Here is a 19,654-nt window from a genome sequence, read left to right as displayed (position 1 = left end):
GTCATTCTGAAAATAGGCAATCATGTCATTGAAATCTCAAATTCAAAACAATGTGAATAAATAAGCATTAGATTTGACAGGGTAATCTGAATGCTAAAGGGTTAAAAGTATAATTTGAAAATGTTCTGTAGGAGCTTTAATGTTTTTTTCAAGTAAATTTAACTTGTTTTAGACATTATAAAAAGACAAAAAGTCAAACTTCATGGATGGACTTTCATAATTTGAAATAAAAATGAAACCCATCATTTTTAAAAAGAATAAATTAAGAACTAACAAGCAATGTTTGAACTTATATTTATCATTGTACCTTGCATACAAGTTGCACTTGTGTATAGGTCACACCTCTAATTTAGCATTAAATCAGGATACAAAGATTTTCCCTCTCATACTCAAACTTGATATCAGCTTTACCCCATGTATAAGTCATACAGTAAGTTTAATAAAAAAATAAATAAATAAAATAAAGCAAACTTTAATCACCAGTCACAGTGTTTTTAATGACAAAAAGAAAGGAACTATTAAAGATATTTGAAATTCTAAAGACACTATCCATTCAAAAAAGGAATTAACTTCTTTTTTGAGCTAATCAATGAGTTGCATCTATTTTCTATTAAAAAAAAAAAAATAAAGGCATAAGAGAAGAATAAAAGTTGATTAAATCATACTCACCCATATCTGTAGCTTTACCCGTTTATCTTGTCTGAAGACTGTCTTGACTTTAAAATCTATTCCAACTGTGCTTACAAAAGCAGATGTGAACGAGTCATCAGCATATCGGAATAAAAAGGAAGTTTTTCCAACACTACTGTTGCCAATAATGAGCAATTTGAACATGTAGTCAAAGTTCTGGTCTGCTGCATCTTTTTGCCACTTGGAGTCATTTGCTGATGCCATCTGCAAGGAAAATGGTGATTAATGATAATTAATGAAATTTGTACAATTTAGGTTTTGGTAAAATTAATGTCAACAACCGGCCACAACAGCAATCAAATTTGTTAGTGATAAGTATAATATGCTTTTATAATTTTGGCACAAGGTCACCAATTTGTAGATGGGGTTATAGTTGACAAAACATTTTATAATTACTGATACATTACAGATAATTACTTTATAAATCCTAGAAGATGAAAAGAAGATTTTAAAATATAGAATGAAAAAAAATGTAATTAAACAATTCAAGACATTTAGTCTACCATTCATTGTTCCTTGTGGTAGTTCTAATAATAATAGTCATGGTGACTATAGTTATAATGACAATGATAATTGGATGCACTTAAGAGAGAGTATACAATCATGCTAATATTCTTTATTACTGTTGCCATATCAATTTATTGACCATTCAGAAAATATCTTCCATTGGCCATTACGATTACTAAAAAAGATGGGAAAAATTAACTGTTTTATGAAACCTTTAGTTACCAAACTAAAACAGAGCCCATTGTAAAGATTCTAAAGATATCTATCCATTCTGTTTCATTTGGAAACAAAAAAAAAACTTTAAAAAAAATCCTTATTCTATATTTTTGGTTTGAGATACTTAATGAGGTCTAAACCTTGTTCAGAATATAATGATATGTTCAGTGTTCTGAACTAAATTGAAAAGAAAAACTGAAAGAATTGAAAACTAATACTCCTTCACATGAATATTCTCAAAGTTGGATTCTGACAGCCAGGCAGGAGGACAAATAGGTTTAATGTTGAGAATAATGAATGATCAGTAACCTACACAGAAAAGTTAAGAGTTTTTCATTCAGATAAGAGGAAGATTTACTGTATTTTGTGAGAAGTTTGAATTTTACACCCTTAAACCTGATCATTAGTTATATATATATTGTCAAAATAATTCTAAGGCCGCAGAATAATCTTTTATCAGATATTGGTGTATTGCAGTGTCTGGTTGAGAAATAATTTTGAGAAATAATTTGGCAGATTGGATCCTGAAACATCCAGAACAAAAAAAAAGTAGAAGACAGATTTTCACTTGTCTGAATTACTGCTCCAACTGTGGATGCTCAATAAATGTCAGGTTCAGCAGTTTAATTTGTTTGTTATCAGGTACCACAAATACATATATTTGTCGCATATACATACATACATACATACATACATACATACATACATACATTATATCTATATATATATATATATATATATATATATATATATATATATATATATACACACACATACATACACACACACACACATATAAACCAAAGATGAAGCTCCTACATAGTTGCTTCATTACCAAGAACTAACAGCCAATCTAACTCAAATTATATCCTTCTATCTTAAAACAAAGAATACATTGGTTAATGTATTTACAGATATATTTATGTTCTGGTTCCACGTAAAAACCACCCATGCTGATGCCTTGTAAAAAGCACCCAGTACATTCAGCAAAGTGGTTGGCATTAGGAAGTGCATCCAGTCATAGAAACCTGGCCAAAATAAACAGTTGGAGCCTGGTGCAACAGAACTCAACAACATGTACTTATGTGCATGTGACATGATAATGAACAAGGACTAACTTGATCAAAATGTGAGTTTTACTTCAAAATGGAACAGATTAATTTTAGTAACTACAGAATTTTTTTCTATTATTAATAATAATAATTACTCATTAAAAAGAATTTTAGGTATGAAAAATGGATTACATTTTCTACTCATTAATAATTCAGTATTGCCAACTATCCTCAATAATCTGCTGATCCTAATCGAATATAATCAGATCAATTTAACACTTCATGGCTAAGTTTATTTAACACTGTGACCCTTTATTTAAATAACCTAGCAAGAAAGTGTGATTAATCCATTTTTAAACTTTAGTACATTTTGGTTAAAGTAATAATATAATGAATTATAGTGAGGGAATTTGGTTGTTGAAAATTATAATAGCCTCTGGATTCCTTGAGATAATCCTGTTATAAGAGACTTGATTAGGTTAAGTAATCAAACTCTACCTGGAAGGTAATAAAGTTCACAGAATGCTATTTTGTAATCAAGTTTATTTTTGAAAACTACTAAACCAAGACAATAAAAAAATAAGCCTGAAAAATCAATGAACCCATTATTTGAGCAGTTAATACCACCTCCCCCAAAACCCAACTTTGTGTTATGTTCACTGAAGATAGCTTCTATAAGATTCATATAAACAGTTCTATGTATTTTACTTTTCTAACTTGAAAGCCACTGTTCTCTATATTTTATACAATTGTGACTGCAGGTTGTATTAAACTATTGAAAAAATAAAATGTTATTTAAAACACCTTTTATTTGGATTAAAATTTTTTTATATATTTTGATGACGTACAACAGAAATTTTTCTAGTGTTGGAAGTCTGATTGATAAAATTGACTCTTAATAAAATACTGACTCTGGAAAAGTAAAAGGCAAGTTAAACTATGGTGAAATTTGAAGTATGAACAAAGAGGGATTAAGCTGACAAGGACTTAGATCAATACTCTGTGGTCTGAAGTATTCATCGTATTTTATTTTGGGTTTTTAATCTTAAAAACAAAGATACTCACTTGAATATAAACTACTATGATAGTTCAACTAATCAAAGATTAGGTATATAAAGTTTGAATGACAATGTATGAAACAAATTTCCTAAATAATTCAAGGAGTGGTTTTAACAAATTGCAAAGTGTTGTTTTTATTGATTTACAAACTTGGTTCAAATTCGCCAACAACAATGCTATTTCATGATTGAATGTCTTTTCTTTTTAAAAAAAATATTTGCTCACAATTCTTCAGATTATCATATTTTGAACAAACTGGAACCTGAAAACCATATGTGAGGGAAAATTAACTTCTGAACAAGTACTGTTTTTGAAGACATATAAAACACACTTCTTCAAAAAAAAAAAAAAAAATCACCCAGGTCTTATTTGTGAATTTGAGCCTCCATAAGTTTTAATGTACTAAAAGCCATTTTCCTGAATATGTGCTCCTGAAATTAGGGTGTGTCTAATATGTTTGTAAGTCCTTTATGCCATCAAATATGGTAGGTAGGTAGATTTTTGATCACCAATGCAAGTTTCTACAGCTGTAAAATCATTACCTGTAGCTAAAATTAGATTATTTACAAAGCATTAACATTGATATAACTCAACCATATCATTATCATCATTTAACGTCCATTTTCCATGCTAGCATGGTTCAGACGGTTTGACTGAAAACTGGTAATATATCACAATATATGATTTCATGAAACAATTAGATCAACATGTTTTCAGTAAAATAAAAAAAAAGCCTCTGATTTTAGAACCTGAAACAATTCTGTTGGAGGCTTAGAAGAAAGACTGTATTTGAAACACTGAAGCAAGAGTAAAAGAGTATATTCAAATGAATGATAAGGCAAACCAAATTATAATGAATGTAGATGCTCAATTCCATGAGGAGATGTTGACTGAGTGATATGCCACTCTTCCACAAACCTTGTAACTTCAGGTTAACATCCTAGAAAGGTTCACTTAAGCTTTCATCTCCTTTACTATAAATTACCTATAACATAAACCTTAAGAGACACGAGCCAACAAATGAGCCTCTTAAAAGTTGCTCAACCTGCAAGAAATATCAGCCAAATTCTTCTGGCCAGCTATTTTCTCTGCTTCTATATCCTTAACACCCTATCCATCTTCTCTTGAGTGGCTGGTCCCTGTCATGAGTCTACTTGGGACAGACTCCCTCTCTCCCACGTGTTCTCCACATTCAACAGCCCCTCATAGTTGCACATCTGACTGTTTTAAAGAAATGATGGACACAATGTAGTAATGACTGGAACACCTTTGAACATGACTTTGCTTGACTAAAGCAGACCGAAGGTTAAACAATGACCACAACATTAAAAGCAAGGATGATAAGTAGCTGACCTTCTATGGGTGATAAGTAGCTGACCTTCTATCTAATAGATCTGTAGTTAGCATCTGCTCTTAAATTGTTTTTATATTTTTGTTCATGACAAAAGCACTTCTCTTTCTCCCACCTTCTTTCTGTCTGTGTGACTTTCTCTCTTCTGGAAAAAATTGACTATCATCAAACCTAGAGTGGGTTAGGCTTTGCCCAAGACATGTTATATGTGATGATGCCACCCTTACGATTCCACAAAGATACTGAGGGTCTAAAGCAAGGCAAGGTAATGTACACACACACATAAATAAATATACATACACACACACACAAACACACATACATATACATACACACACATATGCATACATATACACACACATATACAAAAATACATACGCATACATAAATACACACACATATACATACATACACACATATACATATATACACACATATAGATACATATATACACATATACATACATATACACACATATACATACATATACACACACATATTCATACACACACATATATACATACACATAAACATATACATATATACATACATACATACATACATACATACATACATACACACACACACGCGTGCGCGAGGTTAGACATCGAATACATTTAGGCAGAGGGAGAAGCAGTTTGTGTTTTGCAGTATGAGGATCAGTGGCACAAGATGTTCAGAATAGTGAAATAATGTACTAAAGGGAAATAAGATATCATAAGGGAGGCCTGTAAACAAAATGATAATGGCACACTTACTCTCACTGACACTGAAAAGAAAGACTATTGAAGTGCAACTATGAGCTGTTGAATGTGGAGAATACATGAGAGGGAGGGAGTCTGTCCCAAAAAGACTCGTGACAGGGACCAGCCACTCAAGTAGACAAGATGGATAAGGTGTTAAGGATATGAAAGCAGGGAAAATAGCTGGCCAGAGGGAAACAGTCACAGATGCTCAAAATATCTGGTGAAGAAGGTTATGGTTTAGTCACTCAAAGAGTTAATCAGGTAATAAAAGAGTGTCATATCTAGTGGCTGACATAGCAGCATTATCGGGTCGATTAAATAGGTACCAGTTAAACACTGGGGGATCAATATAATTGACTTACACCCTCCCCACAAATTTTAGGCCTTGTGCCTATAATAGAAATGATTATTGTAAACTGTTATAAAGGTAAAGGAGTTACAGCAAAGTTGATTTGAAGTAAGATTAACCTACAAGGGACATGGTTTGGTTTTGTATCACTATGAAGAATCACTGATGCCATCTTCCTAGTGAGATAAATGCCAGAGAAATATTTAGCTAGAAATAAGCCTCTATGCCTAGCATTTGTAGATGTGAAAAATATCATTGACTTAGTCTCTTGTTGTGTCATCTAGTGGGCACAAAAGAAGCTAGTAGAGGAATGGCTAATAAGGGTTGTAAAACTATGTTTGTAAAGGCAGTTAAACCAGGTGAGAGTTAATGAATTTAGTGAGTAGGTTGGGATCTATCAGAGTTGGATCCTTAGCTCTCATCTGTTTTGTACCACCATGAAGAATACAGAATACATAATACATAAAGATAGAATTCAAGTAATGTCATGTCTGATGGCATAAAAATAGTTACATACAGTTAGTACTCAAGGTTGATTTGCTGCTTAAGACTCCAATTTAAACTGCAGCTAAAAGCAGGGATGTTATAAACTGCCTTATGACAATTAGCTATAAAAAATTTTATCAACTGAGCAGGTACCTACACAACAGAATAAAAGTATAAACAAGCAAACAATGGGTATCAGGTTAGATTATGACATATCTTTAGATATGATGGTTAAGTTGTTACATGAGTACAGATGATAAGAAGGAAGTAATAATGTGTGCAGACAGTCTTTTACAGCTATTTCAAGAATAGATGCGCCTTGTCCAAAACAAACAGCAGCAGTGATCTATTCCATCATCCTCTGCTATATCTCAATCTCCTTTCAATAATGGAATCGACTGCTGTTATATGGATAGCTACCATTTATTTGCATAAGATGCATCATCTGTACATCTGTTCTTGAAACAGCTGTGAGAGACATTCTGCACACCTATTTATTTCCTTCCTCCTTATGATCTCTATTCCTTTAACAATTCAACCGCCATGATTAAAGATATAAATGTCATAATCTAACTCGATACCAGTTCTTTGCCTGTTTTACACATTTGCTTGCTTTCTTCCAGAAAGATAATGCTCTTAGCATAGATTTTTGGGGCCTACCAATTTTGAACAGTTTCAGGCCGAAACTGTAATGATAATTGGAAACTTGACTCATGAAAAGAAGGCCACAAATAATCTGTTCTGGTTTTTCGTGTCCGTCTTTGTATTGTCTTTCTGTCTGTATGTTTTGTCATCAGTCATGTCCTTATTCTGTTTTTTGGATTTATATATAAAGATTTCATCATCATCAAATGTCCATTTATTCATGCTTACATGGGTCAGATGGAATTTACTGAGGCAGATTCTCTATAGTTGGATGCACCTGTTTCCAAGCAAGGTAACATTTGCAAAAGTCAGATACATTTCTCATGGAAGACTGGAAATAAACAACATTGCCTGCATGACGTTGGTATTCATTTACAGCCATCATGTGACATCAAGACAAAGATATACACACACACAAGCACAAACATCCACATACATATATGCATACACAAAAACCAGGAGTTTTACAGTTTCTGTACATACACATGTACATATATTTCAGTACATAAACTCATGAATATATACATATATAAATACCACCACCACTACACACACACTCAAAGGGGGCTTCCAATACTTCAGTGGGCCTGTGGCTATTGTAGAAGACATTTGCTCAGTGCTGCACAGTGGGACTAATCAATATATATATATATATATATATATATATATATATATATATAGATAGATATATATATATATATATATATATATACACACACACAAAGTTATAGCTCTTTCAGATTTATAATTTACTGATGAAACATATATATATATATATATATATATGTATGTGTATACATACACATACAGAAATAAATTTATATATAATATCTATCTATCAATGTGTATGTGCGTGATTATAGATATAAGAATAAATGGATTGATGGCCAAATTGACTGATTGATAGATAGATATCTTAATATTGATAGAAACTTCTACTTAAAAAAAATAACATTGTTTATAAATATTTAATTTTATAGTTAATAACTTGTGACAAACTGTATCAAGAGGGTTTAATTGAATAAAATATGCCCATCGTTGTTCCTCTTTATCATTTAATTAATATTTAAATCTCCATAGAATTAAATAATTCTATTTGAGTTACAGATGGATATCTAAACTCACAATGCATAATCTTATCACTATGCAGTTAATTAACAATGTTCTAATGAATTACTGAGGTATTGAAAGTATTTTAGCAGCCAAAAGTTCCTTTCATTAAATGGAGAATCAGAGATAGACAAACAGGAAAAAGGAGACACAGTGACAATCATATCAGTTTGTGTACACACACACACACACACACACACGCGCACACACACACACACACACACACACACACACACACACACACACACACACACACACACACACACACACACACTTTTCCACAATAAACTTTGCTGGGCTTTTATACATGCATTTGTTGTCTTGCTCATAGGTTTTATAATTTGTTATGTGTATTTCAATGCTAGAGCTTTCAAAAAGACCTGGGGTTTCAACTTCTTTGAGAGATGACAATGCTGAATGATGCTTATTATCTTTATCTTCTATAATAAACTTTGATATATATATATATATACATATATATATATATATATATATATATATATATATATATGTATATATATCATCATCATCGTTTAACGTCCGCCTTCCATGTTAGCATGGGTTGGACTGGTGAAACTGGATGGCAACACCAGGCTCCAATCTAATTTGGCAGAGTTTCTACAGCTGGATGCCCTTCCTAACGCCAACCACTCAGAGAGTGTAGTGGGTACTTTTATGTGTCACCCGCATGAAAACGGCCACGCTCAAAATGGTGTCTTTTATGTGCCACCCACACAAGAGCCAGTCCAGGGGCACTGGCGATATATATATATATATATTTATATATGTGTTTTTTTAAGTATAGCTCTTCATAAACTAATCAAGCATTAACTAAAAGTGTTATTAATAAATATTTAAGTAGATTATAATATTTGCTTTCACATGGAAAGTTTGACAATGGCTTATCAACCTTACTCAAGTACTCTAGTACCAGTTAAGAATAATTTCTATTTCTTAACTCAATTCAATATTTTATTACTTCAGATATTTCTACTTTGTAAATTATGCATACATTACAATGAAATCATCAACCCATATGATGAGCGCATGCATAGAAATGGACAGACCTCACAGTGTGACACAGCCAATTACTGCTAACATTTTAAGTCATTGTAAATTTTTTAAAATCAATATATATATGAACATATGTGTGTAGATATATATATAGGTCTTGGGTTCAATCCCACTGTGTGACACCTTTGGCAAGTGCTTTTTACAATAGCCCCAGGCTTACCAAAGTTTTGTAAATGGATTTGGTAAACAGAAACTAAAAGGCACCCATCATATATATATATATATATATATATATTCATTTACTTTTTTCAGTCATTTGATTGTAGCCATGCTGGAGCATCACCTTTAGTTGAACAATCAACCCCAGGACTTATTCTTTGTAAGCCTAGTACTTATTCTATTGGTTTCTTTTGCTGAACTGCTAAGTTACGGGGACATAAACACACCTACATTGCTTGTCAAGCAATGGTGGGGAGACAAGCACACACACAAATATATACATATATATAAGCTGGACTGCTTATATATATATATATATATATATATATATATATATACAATTTTCTAATACAATTCCTAATAATATTTAATTATTAAAATATAATGGGATGCTTTTTAAACATCAAATTGCTATGGAGGAGGTCCAGCAGCATAAATTAAAAGTCAAAGAGGTCCATAGGTTTCTGTCTACCAATGCTTTGGTCAGCCTGAGGCTATGGTAGAAGACATTTGCCCAAGGTGCCACACAGTGGAACTGAGCCCAGAACCATGTGGTTAGAAGCAAGCTTCTAACCACACAGCCACACACACTCTCTCTCTCTCTCTCATATATATATATATATATATATATATATATAGGGAGAATTACAAAAAAACAACAGACGAAGACAGGTGGTGTAAACAACAAATGGATGTATTAGTATAACGCTAATGTATAAGTATAACAGCAATTTGATGTTTAAAAAGCATCCCATTATATTTTAATAATTAAATATTATTAGGAATTGTATTAGAAAATTGTTAAAATATTTTGTGTAGTGTAAAAGTATAACTAATTTTTTGCACATAAACTTTAGTAACAAAATACTATATGAACCCTCTAGGGTCATGTGGACCTCGGTTGAGAATCACTGAACTAAAACCCTTCAAGGTGGTGCCCCAGCATGGCCAGAGTCCAATGACAGAAACAAATAAAAGATAAATGATTCAAATTTGTTGAAGCAGATTTTCTATGACTGGCTGCCCTTTTCACCAACTCTTACCTGTTTCCAACGTGTCTGCATGTACATATATGTATTTATATCTCTACTCACACACACACACACACACACACACACACACACAAACACACACACTTACCTGTTTCCAACGTGTCTGCATGTACATATATGTATTTATATCTCTACTCACACACACATACACACACACACACACACACACACAAACACACACACACAGCTAAAACTAGGAGGAAATGAAACTATTTTTCTCTCACATTGGATTTTAAAAGATAACCAAAATCAAAGAGTTTTACATTGTTGTTTAACTTGTTCATTTGAATCCGTTTGAATCTGTTTGTAAAGTTTCCTCTTCTCGACACGTTTTAGTCATTATAAGCGTTCACCTTTGTAAAATATATGGTTATGGTTACAATTACATGAAACTTGAAAGACACTGTTTTTCATGGCATTATTGTAATGCTTTGATGTCATGTGTCACAGATGGAAACAGTTTATTCAAATCATTTTTCGTTCTCTTAAAAATTCAAGTCATTTGTTGATGAAACTTAATTCTTGGTCATTAATTCAATCAATGTATGAGGTTTAAGCCTATATTTTTCAGATAAACAAAATGATACAAAGGTAATGTATTCAATATTTCAGCTTTGATATGCCACAACTACAAAATATTGAATAAATTTACTTTTGTGATGGTTATGTACTATGGTGGCTTAATAGTGTCACTTTAAAGTAGGTTACAAGACGTGAAAATCTTAATTTTTCAGATGAACCATTCAGTATCATACTAAGATGTGAACACAATATATATATATATATATATATATATATATATAAAATTCTTGAGATTATTTTCTTGTTAGTTAAAGATATATAGATCTAACCTGATTACTGCTATTAGGAATTCTTTTTAAAATGAAAACTCAACATAGTAAAATTTGTAATGAATTTGCTGTTAACAAGTTACAAACATTAAAAGAATATTGAAAGATACAGAAATAATTTATTCTCAAACACATGATAAAGCTAATACAATAGCATGAACAGGATAAACTATCCATATATAGCAGAAAAGATCGTTTGAGAATAAAGTATTTCTGTATCTTTCAATATATCTCAACGCTTCTAAAGCAAACTTTGTTTACTTTCATTGTAAGTTAAATTTAAAAGAATATTGTTTATAGTTCAATGCCATTTCTACTCTGATTTCAAAACAAATTAAAGTTGTAAAAAGCCTTATGTTAATTCTAAGAAAATTACAAATGGTTGTATTGATAGGGGATTGGCTTAAAAGCTCAATATTTCAAATTCCAATGCCAGCACTAAATATGAGGAGCACAAGCACTGTAGAATGAGTATATTTTGTTAGATTTCAGTGCTGAATCCAGGCTTGGAGATGATAAATTAAGGCTGATCCAATATTCACACCTTAGACTGAAGTCCAAACTGTCCAAGTCAGCATTACCATTAGATCCAAAACTTGATTCTGATACATTTGCATGTCAAGATTTGCATTTGTCAATCTATGATGCTACATTAACTTCACTATATACAGGTACTCACCAGTAAGTGGGTATCTTAACTAGGAGGGATTCTACAAAACAAAACAACTCTGACAAACAGAAACAACTCTACCAGAAATTTAGTGAATATCATGCAGAAATTAAAGAACAGAGTAAGTGGAATATATTTTTTTAAACTTTACAAATGGGTATGCATAGAGTGTAAACTGAAAATCAACATGCAAAATAAATAAAGAAAAACCCAAACCAAAATACACAACAATTTAAATCTGACATGCAAAAAATAAGCTTAGAATACAACAACTGGTTTGTGGAAAAGACAATAAATGACTTATATACAGGAAGATAATCAGTAGGTAGTACATAAATCACAGTGAGACAATTAACATGCAGAAAATAAGAATGGGTTAAGTTACATACATAAAGGAACAGCTGGATAATCAACATACAGAAAGAAACAGTTGGATAACTAACATGCAGAAAGGCACATTGGGATAAATAACATGCGAAAAGGAATAGTTGGATAGTTAACATGCAGAAAGGAATAGTTGGATAGTTAACATGCAAAAAGGAATAGTTGGGTAGTTAACATGCATAAAGAAACAGTGTGACAAGAAATTTGCTTAATGGAGCACAATCTGATATGTAACTTAAAAATTTGGAAGTGTAATCTCAACAGACTGAAGAAAATACGATACAAAGATACAAATATATATGAAATTTAAAATAATACTATAAATAGTATAAATGTAGCATTACAACTCAAACAGAGAAAGAGAGAGAGAGAGATAGAAAGTAGTAAAGAGAACACAGTTTGACCAAAGATTATGGATGACTGTACATTCAATTGGAGAGTGTAGAAATGAGAGCACAGCTGAACTGGAAAACATAGATAGGGCTGCAATTAATCTAAAATAGTTTAGGAGAGTTTACCAGAGTTATAAAAACAGTAGTAGAATATGTAACTTAATATAGATGTTATGTAAGTTCAATGACTATAGCAACATAATTTTTGAAATGTTCGTAAAGTTTGAAGCCAATAGCATACAGCGAAAATAAAATGCTTCAGAAAATGAATAGACATGTTGTTTGGGCAACTTATGTAACACAAATTGGAAGTATTGTCTTAAAATTTCTAAAGGGAAACGAAGGGGTGTATACAACAGATTAATATATAGGAACATATGAAAAACTCTTAAAGAAGAAACATCATCATTGCTTAACGTCTGCCTTCCATGCTGGCATGGGTAACTATCTAATTTGATGAGCTATTACAGGAACATAGTTATATATCATGAACTGTATCAGAACCATTCCAAATAAGATGCTAATTTTAATTTATAAGCTAAAGGATAGTTTTAATAGCAATAAAAAAAGGGTTGCAGTATTATATTATGGACTGTTGAAAATAAAAATAAAATATAATAGTAAAGAGACACAGATATGATAAAGCCACTAGCCACCAGGGTTAATTCTATTAGAAAAATAAAACATACTAACTAGGATAGAAAAGATTACTGCTGATAAGCCATAGAATTTTTAAAATGAGGAAAATAAAACAAACAAATAACTAAAAAATAAAAATAAAAAGTGTATCAAGCATTCTTGAAAGATATGAAGGCATAACAGAGGTTACTTTAAAAACAGCACAACATCACCATAAAATATCAAACAAATAACTAGAGCAGAGACTCACCATTTTATAGACTTCCATTCTCGAAAAGTGATAAAATTTCTAGTGAGAGATGGAGCCGGTGGTGTGGATGGAGATGCAAATCTGTGTTGTTGTTGTTGTTGTTGGAGGAAACTGCTAGACTAAAGGTGACACAGGCTGGTAACATCAACAGCAGCAGTGCTACACTACAAATGAAGGGTGGGGTTGTTCAGGAATCACTCTAATTGGTTAACAAGGAGAAAGCTAAAGGAAACCATTCTACCACAGGCATAAACATCTAAAAACTTCTCAGTTCTTTATGAAGTTGTCACACTCAAACAATTCAGAGATAAGTTCTTTCTGGATTAAATTTAACTCAGAATGTTAGTGTAAAACTACAACATTGTAATTGAAAATACACTCATAAGATATGAAAAATTCAATTCATAAATTATGCTAATTGATCTATTTACTAATGTATTCAATTGATTGCATCTTTTATGCTGGTCTGTACATTGACAGGAAGCAAAACTTATATAATTTAGAACAAGAAAGAAGAAAGAAATATTTCCTTTCTTTGTCAAGAAACAAGAAAGAATAGAGGACATTACAAAACAAGAAAAAAAAAAACCTTGTAAATTTGTATATGATATAAACAACATCAATATGTATGGTAGTTAGGAAGTGAAAAATAGACACTGGCAGTAGTTTGGTCATGAGAAAAAGTTTATCTCTCTCTGTTGGTCAAAAAGATAGACATTTTGATCATGAAAAAGCACATAAGAAAAGTCAGAAAACATATTTAGTCTGGCCAGTTGTTCATGAGGTAAGATGTCATTAACAAGTGTAATTATTGAAGTGATACAGGCCATGTGCAGGCAATGACCCTCACTTAGTTTCTGGTCATCTAGAGATCTGAAATGGACTAGTCAGTAAATAATTTAATGGAATTCATGATCCAGTAACAAACATCTTCACAAAACAATAAAGACTTCTTCCTGCATGTGTGAGTTGCAAAACTACAAATTTGTCCTTGCTAATATTCATTCCTGTCAGTACTCCAGTTTGTTGATGACACTAATACTGTGGCAGCAAGCATTAATTATACTCTGGTGTTCAAACTCAAGTGAAGGTGCATGGCTTAATGTTTAAGATGTTGCACTCACAACTGTATGATCATGATTTCAATTCCCAGACTGGGTGGTGAGTTGTGTTCTTGAAGAACTTCATTTCACATTGCTCAAGTCCATTCAGCAATAGCTAGGAAGTTAACCCTGTTACAGACTACTACTATCTTGTTCAGCAGGGAGTGTGGTAATCTCAGTCATTCATATGCCATGGAAACTGGAATAAACTCTGGCCTTATGACAAACCTAAGTAAGTTCTAACTCAAGCAGAGTATTTCCAACAACATTCATAGTAAAGACTTGAGAGTAAGTTTCATAGTGGTAATGGTGGTGAAAACAGAGAACCCTATTAAGTGTATAATGAAGAACTTGACACAAACAAGTGGCACCACTAATCAGATACTTTTAACTAAATTATGTTGAGCAGAACCTTGCTAAAGTCAAATGCTTATTATCATACAAGATAGGCGTTAGGAAGGGCATCCAGCTGTAGAAACTCTGCCAAATTAGATTGGAGCCTGGTGTTGCCATCCGGTTTCACCAGTCCTCAGTCAAATCGTCCAACCCATGCTAGCATGGAAAGCGGACGTTAAACGATGATGATGATGATAGTTGTTTTAGGTAGCCATGTTCAGAATTACAGAAAATGTTTCCAATGTAATAATATTGCATAAAAATCAAAATAAATATTGAATCAAATCAAAATACTAAATAACAAAAATATATCTAGAACACTGTTGTTTAAAATAACAAAACTAGTTAATTAATAACAAAAGATTATCTTGCAACTTATAACAGAAAAGGCTTATATGTCCAATAATCTACTACTCTGATATTACAGTCCCAATATGAACATTTATAACTAAGTTAGGCTCAATTTATTTTCTTTGCTTTGACAAGTGTCAAACATTGATCTTGATAATGTTCAGAAAAAATAAATAAATAAAAAAACTCTTCCTTAAATAAGAGAATGTATGACATGTTAAGAATGAAATTAACAGTACATTGTGAATCATAAAAATTGACCGTTTGCCTTCTGTATGTAGGTGTGTATATATACACAGTGACTCATATAGGTTGAACTATTAAAAAATCTTCATGGTTTTATATTTCCTTAGGTAGGTCAAACTATTGATACTGAATGGGCTGGCCGCCTTTGTTTTATTCAGAATTCAATTCTGTTTTACTTTTAAATAAAGTCAGCTTTAATCTAGAAACCAAATGTCTGACTCACTGGCTGTTTTCATTCAACAAGAGATACAACTGCAGATCAATGAAATATCAACACATCAATATTTTTTCCTTCAGAAAAAAAAAAAAGAAAAAAAAAATTCTGACACTCAATGGTAATTTTTTTTTAATATCTTATGGAGCAAAAGATTATTTATATAAATCGAAAGCCATTCTTCTAGACAGGAAAACTGGAAGCAGTAGATAAGACTAATATAACTTGGTTCAATGTAACTCATTGCAAAATAAGAAGTTGGTGAGAATATTTCGACAGTGAATGAATTCCAGCAAAATGCAATTCTGGAGAGCAGAAAGAAGATTGGATGTATTTAGTTAAAAGGTCTGACATTGGGGAGATACAGTAAGAAGAGAATGTAAAGTCCAGAGAGAGGCTTAATTAGAGATGGCAGAGCTGCGATCAACCATGATCACTGTCTTTTTCATAGGACCATACTATCCAAAGTGTTCTCTTTTTCTAAGATGATAAGGTGTGATTTGAAGATTTGGTAAGTCAAGGGACCATTCAGAGTTGGCTCATTGTAACTGTAGGAAGTTAGAAAGTGGGTTGGTGTACATTGGTCAATATTTGGAGGCATATACCTGAGTGTATTTTCTTATCAAGTAGACAGCTTTTCTTGTAGATAAAAGTAATCTTTTCTATTGATTAGTTTGACAAGGTACAGCAGTGTTTCTTAGTTTAAACCTTCCTAAAGTGGAATATAGAGATAACTGGGTAGTTTTAGAGAAGTCAATTTTCAGTTTGATACTGATAATTTATGGTTATTATGTAGCCATTCAAAGATCAAAGAGCTGGTGCTTCACTCTTATTTTAAGTGGATGGTAAATAAATCTTTCTCAGATGATCCCGGTTCTTACTCTTTGAAAGCTCATTGAACTGAAGCATGTAAAGTAGTATCTTAATACATACAATAAGCACGTGAAGGATTTAAACTTAATACCTCTGAGCCAGCAAATGAACCTCTACAAGGTCAGCTGACCTGCTAGAAATAACTAAATCGCCCTTAAACTAAATCTACCAAATTGAAAAAGACACTGGTTAATATAGCCTGGGATACAATGTGTGTGTGTGTGTGTGTGTGTGTGTGTGTGTGATGGCTTGAATAACAGCAACAATTAAAGATCTATGAACGGGTATTCTATTTTACTTCTACTAGGAAAATGCTGGCAGGAGGGATTTCAGGGGGGACAGTTCTGGAGGAAGAAGGACTGAATAGGTTTTTTGGTATAGAATCCAACGTGCTTTATAATAATATTTTGGTTATATGGCTTATATGGAATCTCTATATAAGGATGTTGGAAGTTGTTAAAGAGGGCATGTGTAAAAGAGTGCAATGACTTAAGTTTTCCATTATTAATTAGTAGAGGAAATGGAATAACATGATTTTATTTAATTAAGATATCCCAGCTGACAAAAAGAATTTGTCAATAATTTGTTAATTAGATGTATTAGATGAGTGTGTATTAGAAGTGGAAGCAAGATGGATTTTCTTTTTTGAACTGGTAAATGGAATGTCAACTGAGCACTTCATTTAATAAAAGAAAAGGGAAAAGAAAAAAAAAAATAACTGATAGACACACTGAAACACGTATAAGGTTATTGAATCATTTGCTCTAAAAACTAAAACTGTTAAATCACAAAAACTAATTAAAAATAAAAAAAAACAACAAAATAACGAATGTCTATTCTCTATGCAAATCAATGTATGGTAGAACGACATCTCATATTCACAGGTTAGTGATACTAACTAAACTCCTGTAATCATAGCATAAAAATACAAGGTCAAACATTCACTTGAGTAAGCTTCCTCATTAACCCTCACCAACACTACCACCATAACAACAGCAACAACAACATCAAACTAAATCTCACTGTTCCATTAGATATGTCTTATCTTTTTTGTTATTTCTAATCATGTGTGTGTGTGTGTGTGTGTTTCTCTCATCGTAGTGTAATTTATGTTAAGAAAGCTATCTAATATTTGCTCAAATCACAGTGTACTAGATCATGTAATGTTACACACACACACACACACGCACACAGAGTTGCTATAGTAATAGTTAAGACTCCAGATCAGTCTAAACCATAACAGAACAGAAGAGATTAATGAAATCATGATGATGAACAACAATGACAAATATTCTAATCTCCATTGCTACGAGTCAGAATCCCTTCATCAGTATCTCTGCATTCAGTCACTTGGATTATATTCTTCAACTATAATCTAAAAGTTTTACTTTGCACTCTACAATTCTTAATCAGACAAAGCTATTCTGCAGGAAATACTTCTTTTTGACATATTTTCTTCTTATAAATCTTAATTCAGTTTTAATTCCTAGACAGAATTGTTTTGTATACATTGTAAACAATATACAAAACTTGAACCTTTCAAATTTGTGCCAGACTAAATGTTTTACAGTCTATATTCAAATCCAGGTGGAGGCGCAATGGCCCAGTGGTTAGGGCAGCAGACTCGTGGTCATAGGATCGCGGTTTTGATTCCCAGACCGGGTGTTGTGAGTGTTTATTGAGCAGGGGATGGTGGCGAACCCTGCTGTACTCTTTCACCACAACTTTCTCTCACTCTTACTTCCTGTTTCTGTTGTGCCTGTAATTCAAAGGGGCCAGCCTTGTCACACTGTGTCACGCTGAATATCCCCAAGAACTGCGATAAGGGTACACGTGTCTGTGGAGTGCTCAACCACTTGCAAGTTAATTTCACAAGCAGGCTGTTCCGTTGATCAGATCAACTGGAACCCTCGACATCGTAAGTGACGGAGTGCCAACAACAACATACTCAAATCCCAGAAGAGTCAACTTTGCCTTCAGCTTGTTTCAAGGCCCCAAGCATAGTGTGGTCAATCTAATGAACTATACTATATTTATAAACATTGTGTCAATATGAAAAATTGTCATCGCCATTATCATTATTAGAATTAGCATACAAATAAAGAGAAAGGAATGGTAACAAAATATAAATAGTGACAGTTCTATTTTTCTATGATGTACCTCTTAAAGCTCAACCTTTTCTGCATGCTGATTGGAAAAAGAAGTGCTCCACTAGTAACACAAGTAATAAACAAAAACATTTTTCTTCCACACTACAATGATCTAAGTCCATGATAGTGCAAGACATTTAAACCAGTACCATAGATAAAGGCAAAGCATTTCTGTTAATTTTTTAAGATAATATACATTTAATTTCTCTGGCCAGAGTAGCTTTTTTCATTTTGAAAATCTGTATATTTACATGAATTGTAAATCCCTCAAATATAGACACAGACTCAATAAATAGATAAGTATAAGATGTTTTACACTTAGGAGCACAATACAACATTTGTAGCAAGGTTTGACTATTTGATCTTGCAATCACTAGGCTAACACTAAAAGAAGGTGTGCCATAGATGAGTGGGCATTACTAACTTTATCAGTTTTGTTTATAATGTGTCATATACTTTTATTTGCATTTGTATTTACACATAGAAAGAAAAAGTATTCAGTACTTTTTCTTTATGATTGAATACTTGTCATAGAGTTTAGTAGTTTATTAGAAGCTGAGGCTTATCTTTCTTACTACTCTGAGTTTCCTGCTTCACACAGATTGTGAAAAGTGGAAATGAGAAATATAATGTAGCAAT

At 32.3% G+C, this 19,654-nt stretch overlaps 1 protein-coding gene across 22 annotated transcripts in view; it reads right to left on the bottom strand.

Annotated features, from left to right (window-relative positions):
• Positions 1-19,654, bottom strand: part of LOC106879196 (ras-related protein Rab-3) — a 243,662-nt gene that overhangs the window by 29,573 nt on the left and 194,435 nt on the right. For 17 of the 22 annotated variants that reach the window (XM_052969942.2, XM_089356094.1, XM_089356100.1 and 14 more), the window contains one exon: positions 670-894. In XM_052969942.2, the coding sequence (XP_052825902.1) occupies positions 670-894 (225 nt within the window). Of the gene's footprint in view, positions 1-669; positions 895-13,682; positions 13,847-19,654 lie in introns of all 22 variants that reach the window. The other 5 variants (XM_089356096.1, XM_089356098.1, XM_089356095.1 and 2 more) reach the window with 1 other exon arrangement.

Source organism: Octopus bimaculoides, chromosome 8 (assembly GCF_046866305.1).
Source record: "Octopus bimaculoides isolate indiv1 chromosome 8, ASM4686630v1, whole genome shotgun sequence".
NCBI classification, from domain to species: Eukaryota; Metazoa; Mollusca; class Cephalopoda; order Octopoda; family Octopodidae; genus Octopus; species Octopus bimaculoides.
Note: the sequence above shows the minus strand (reverse complement) of the source record. Positions and strands in the feature narration are given on the sequence as shown.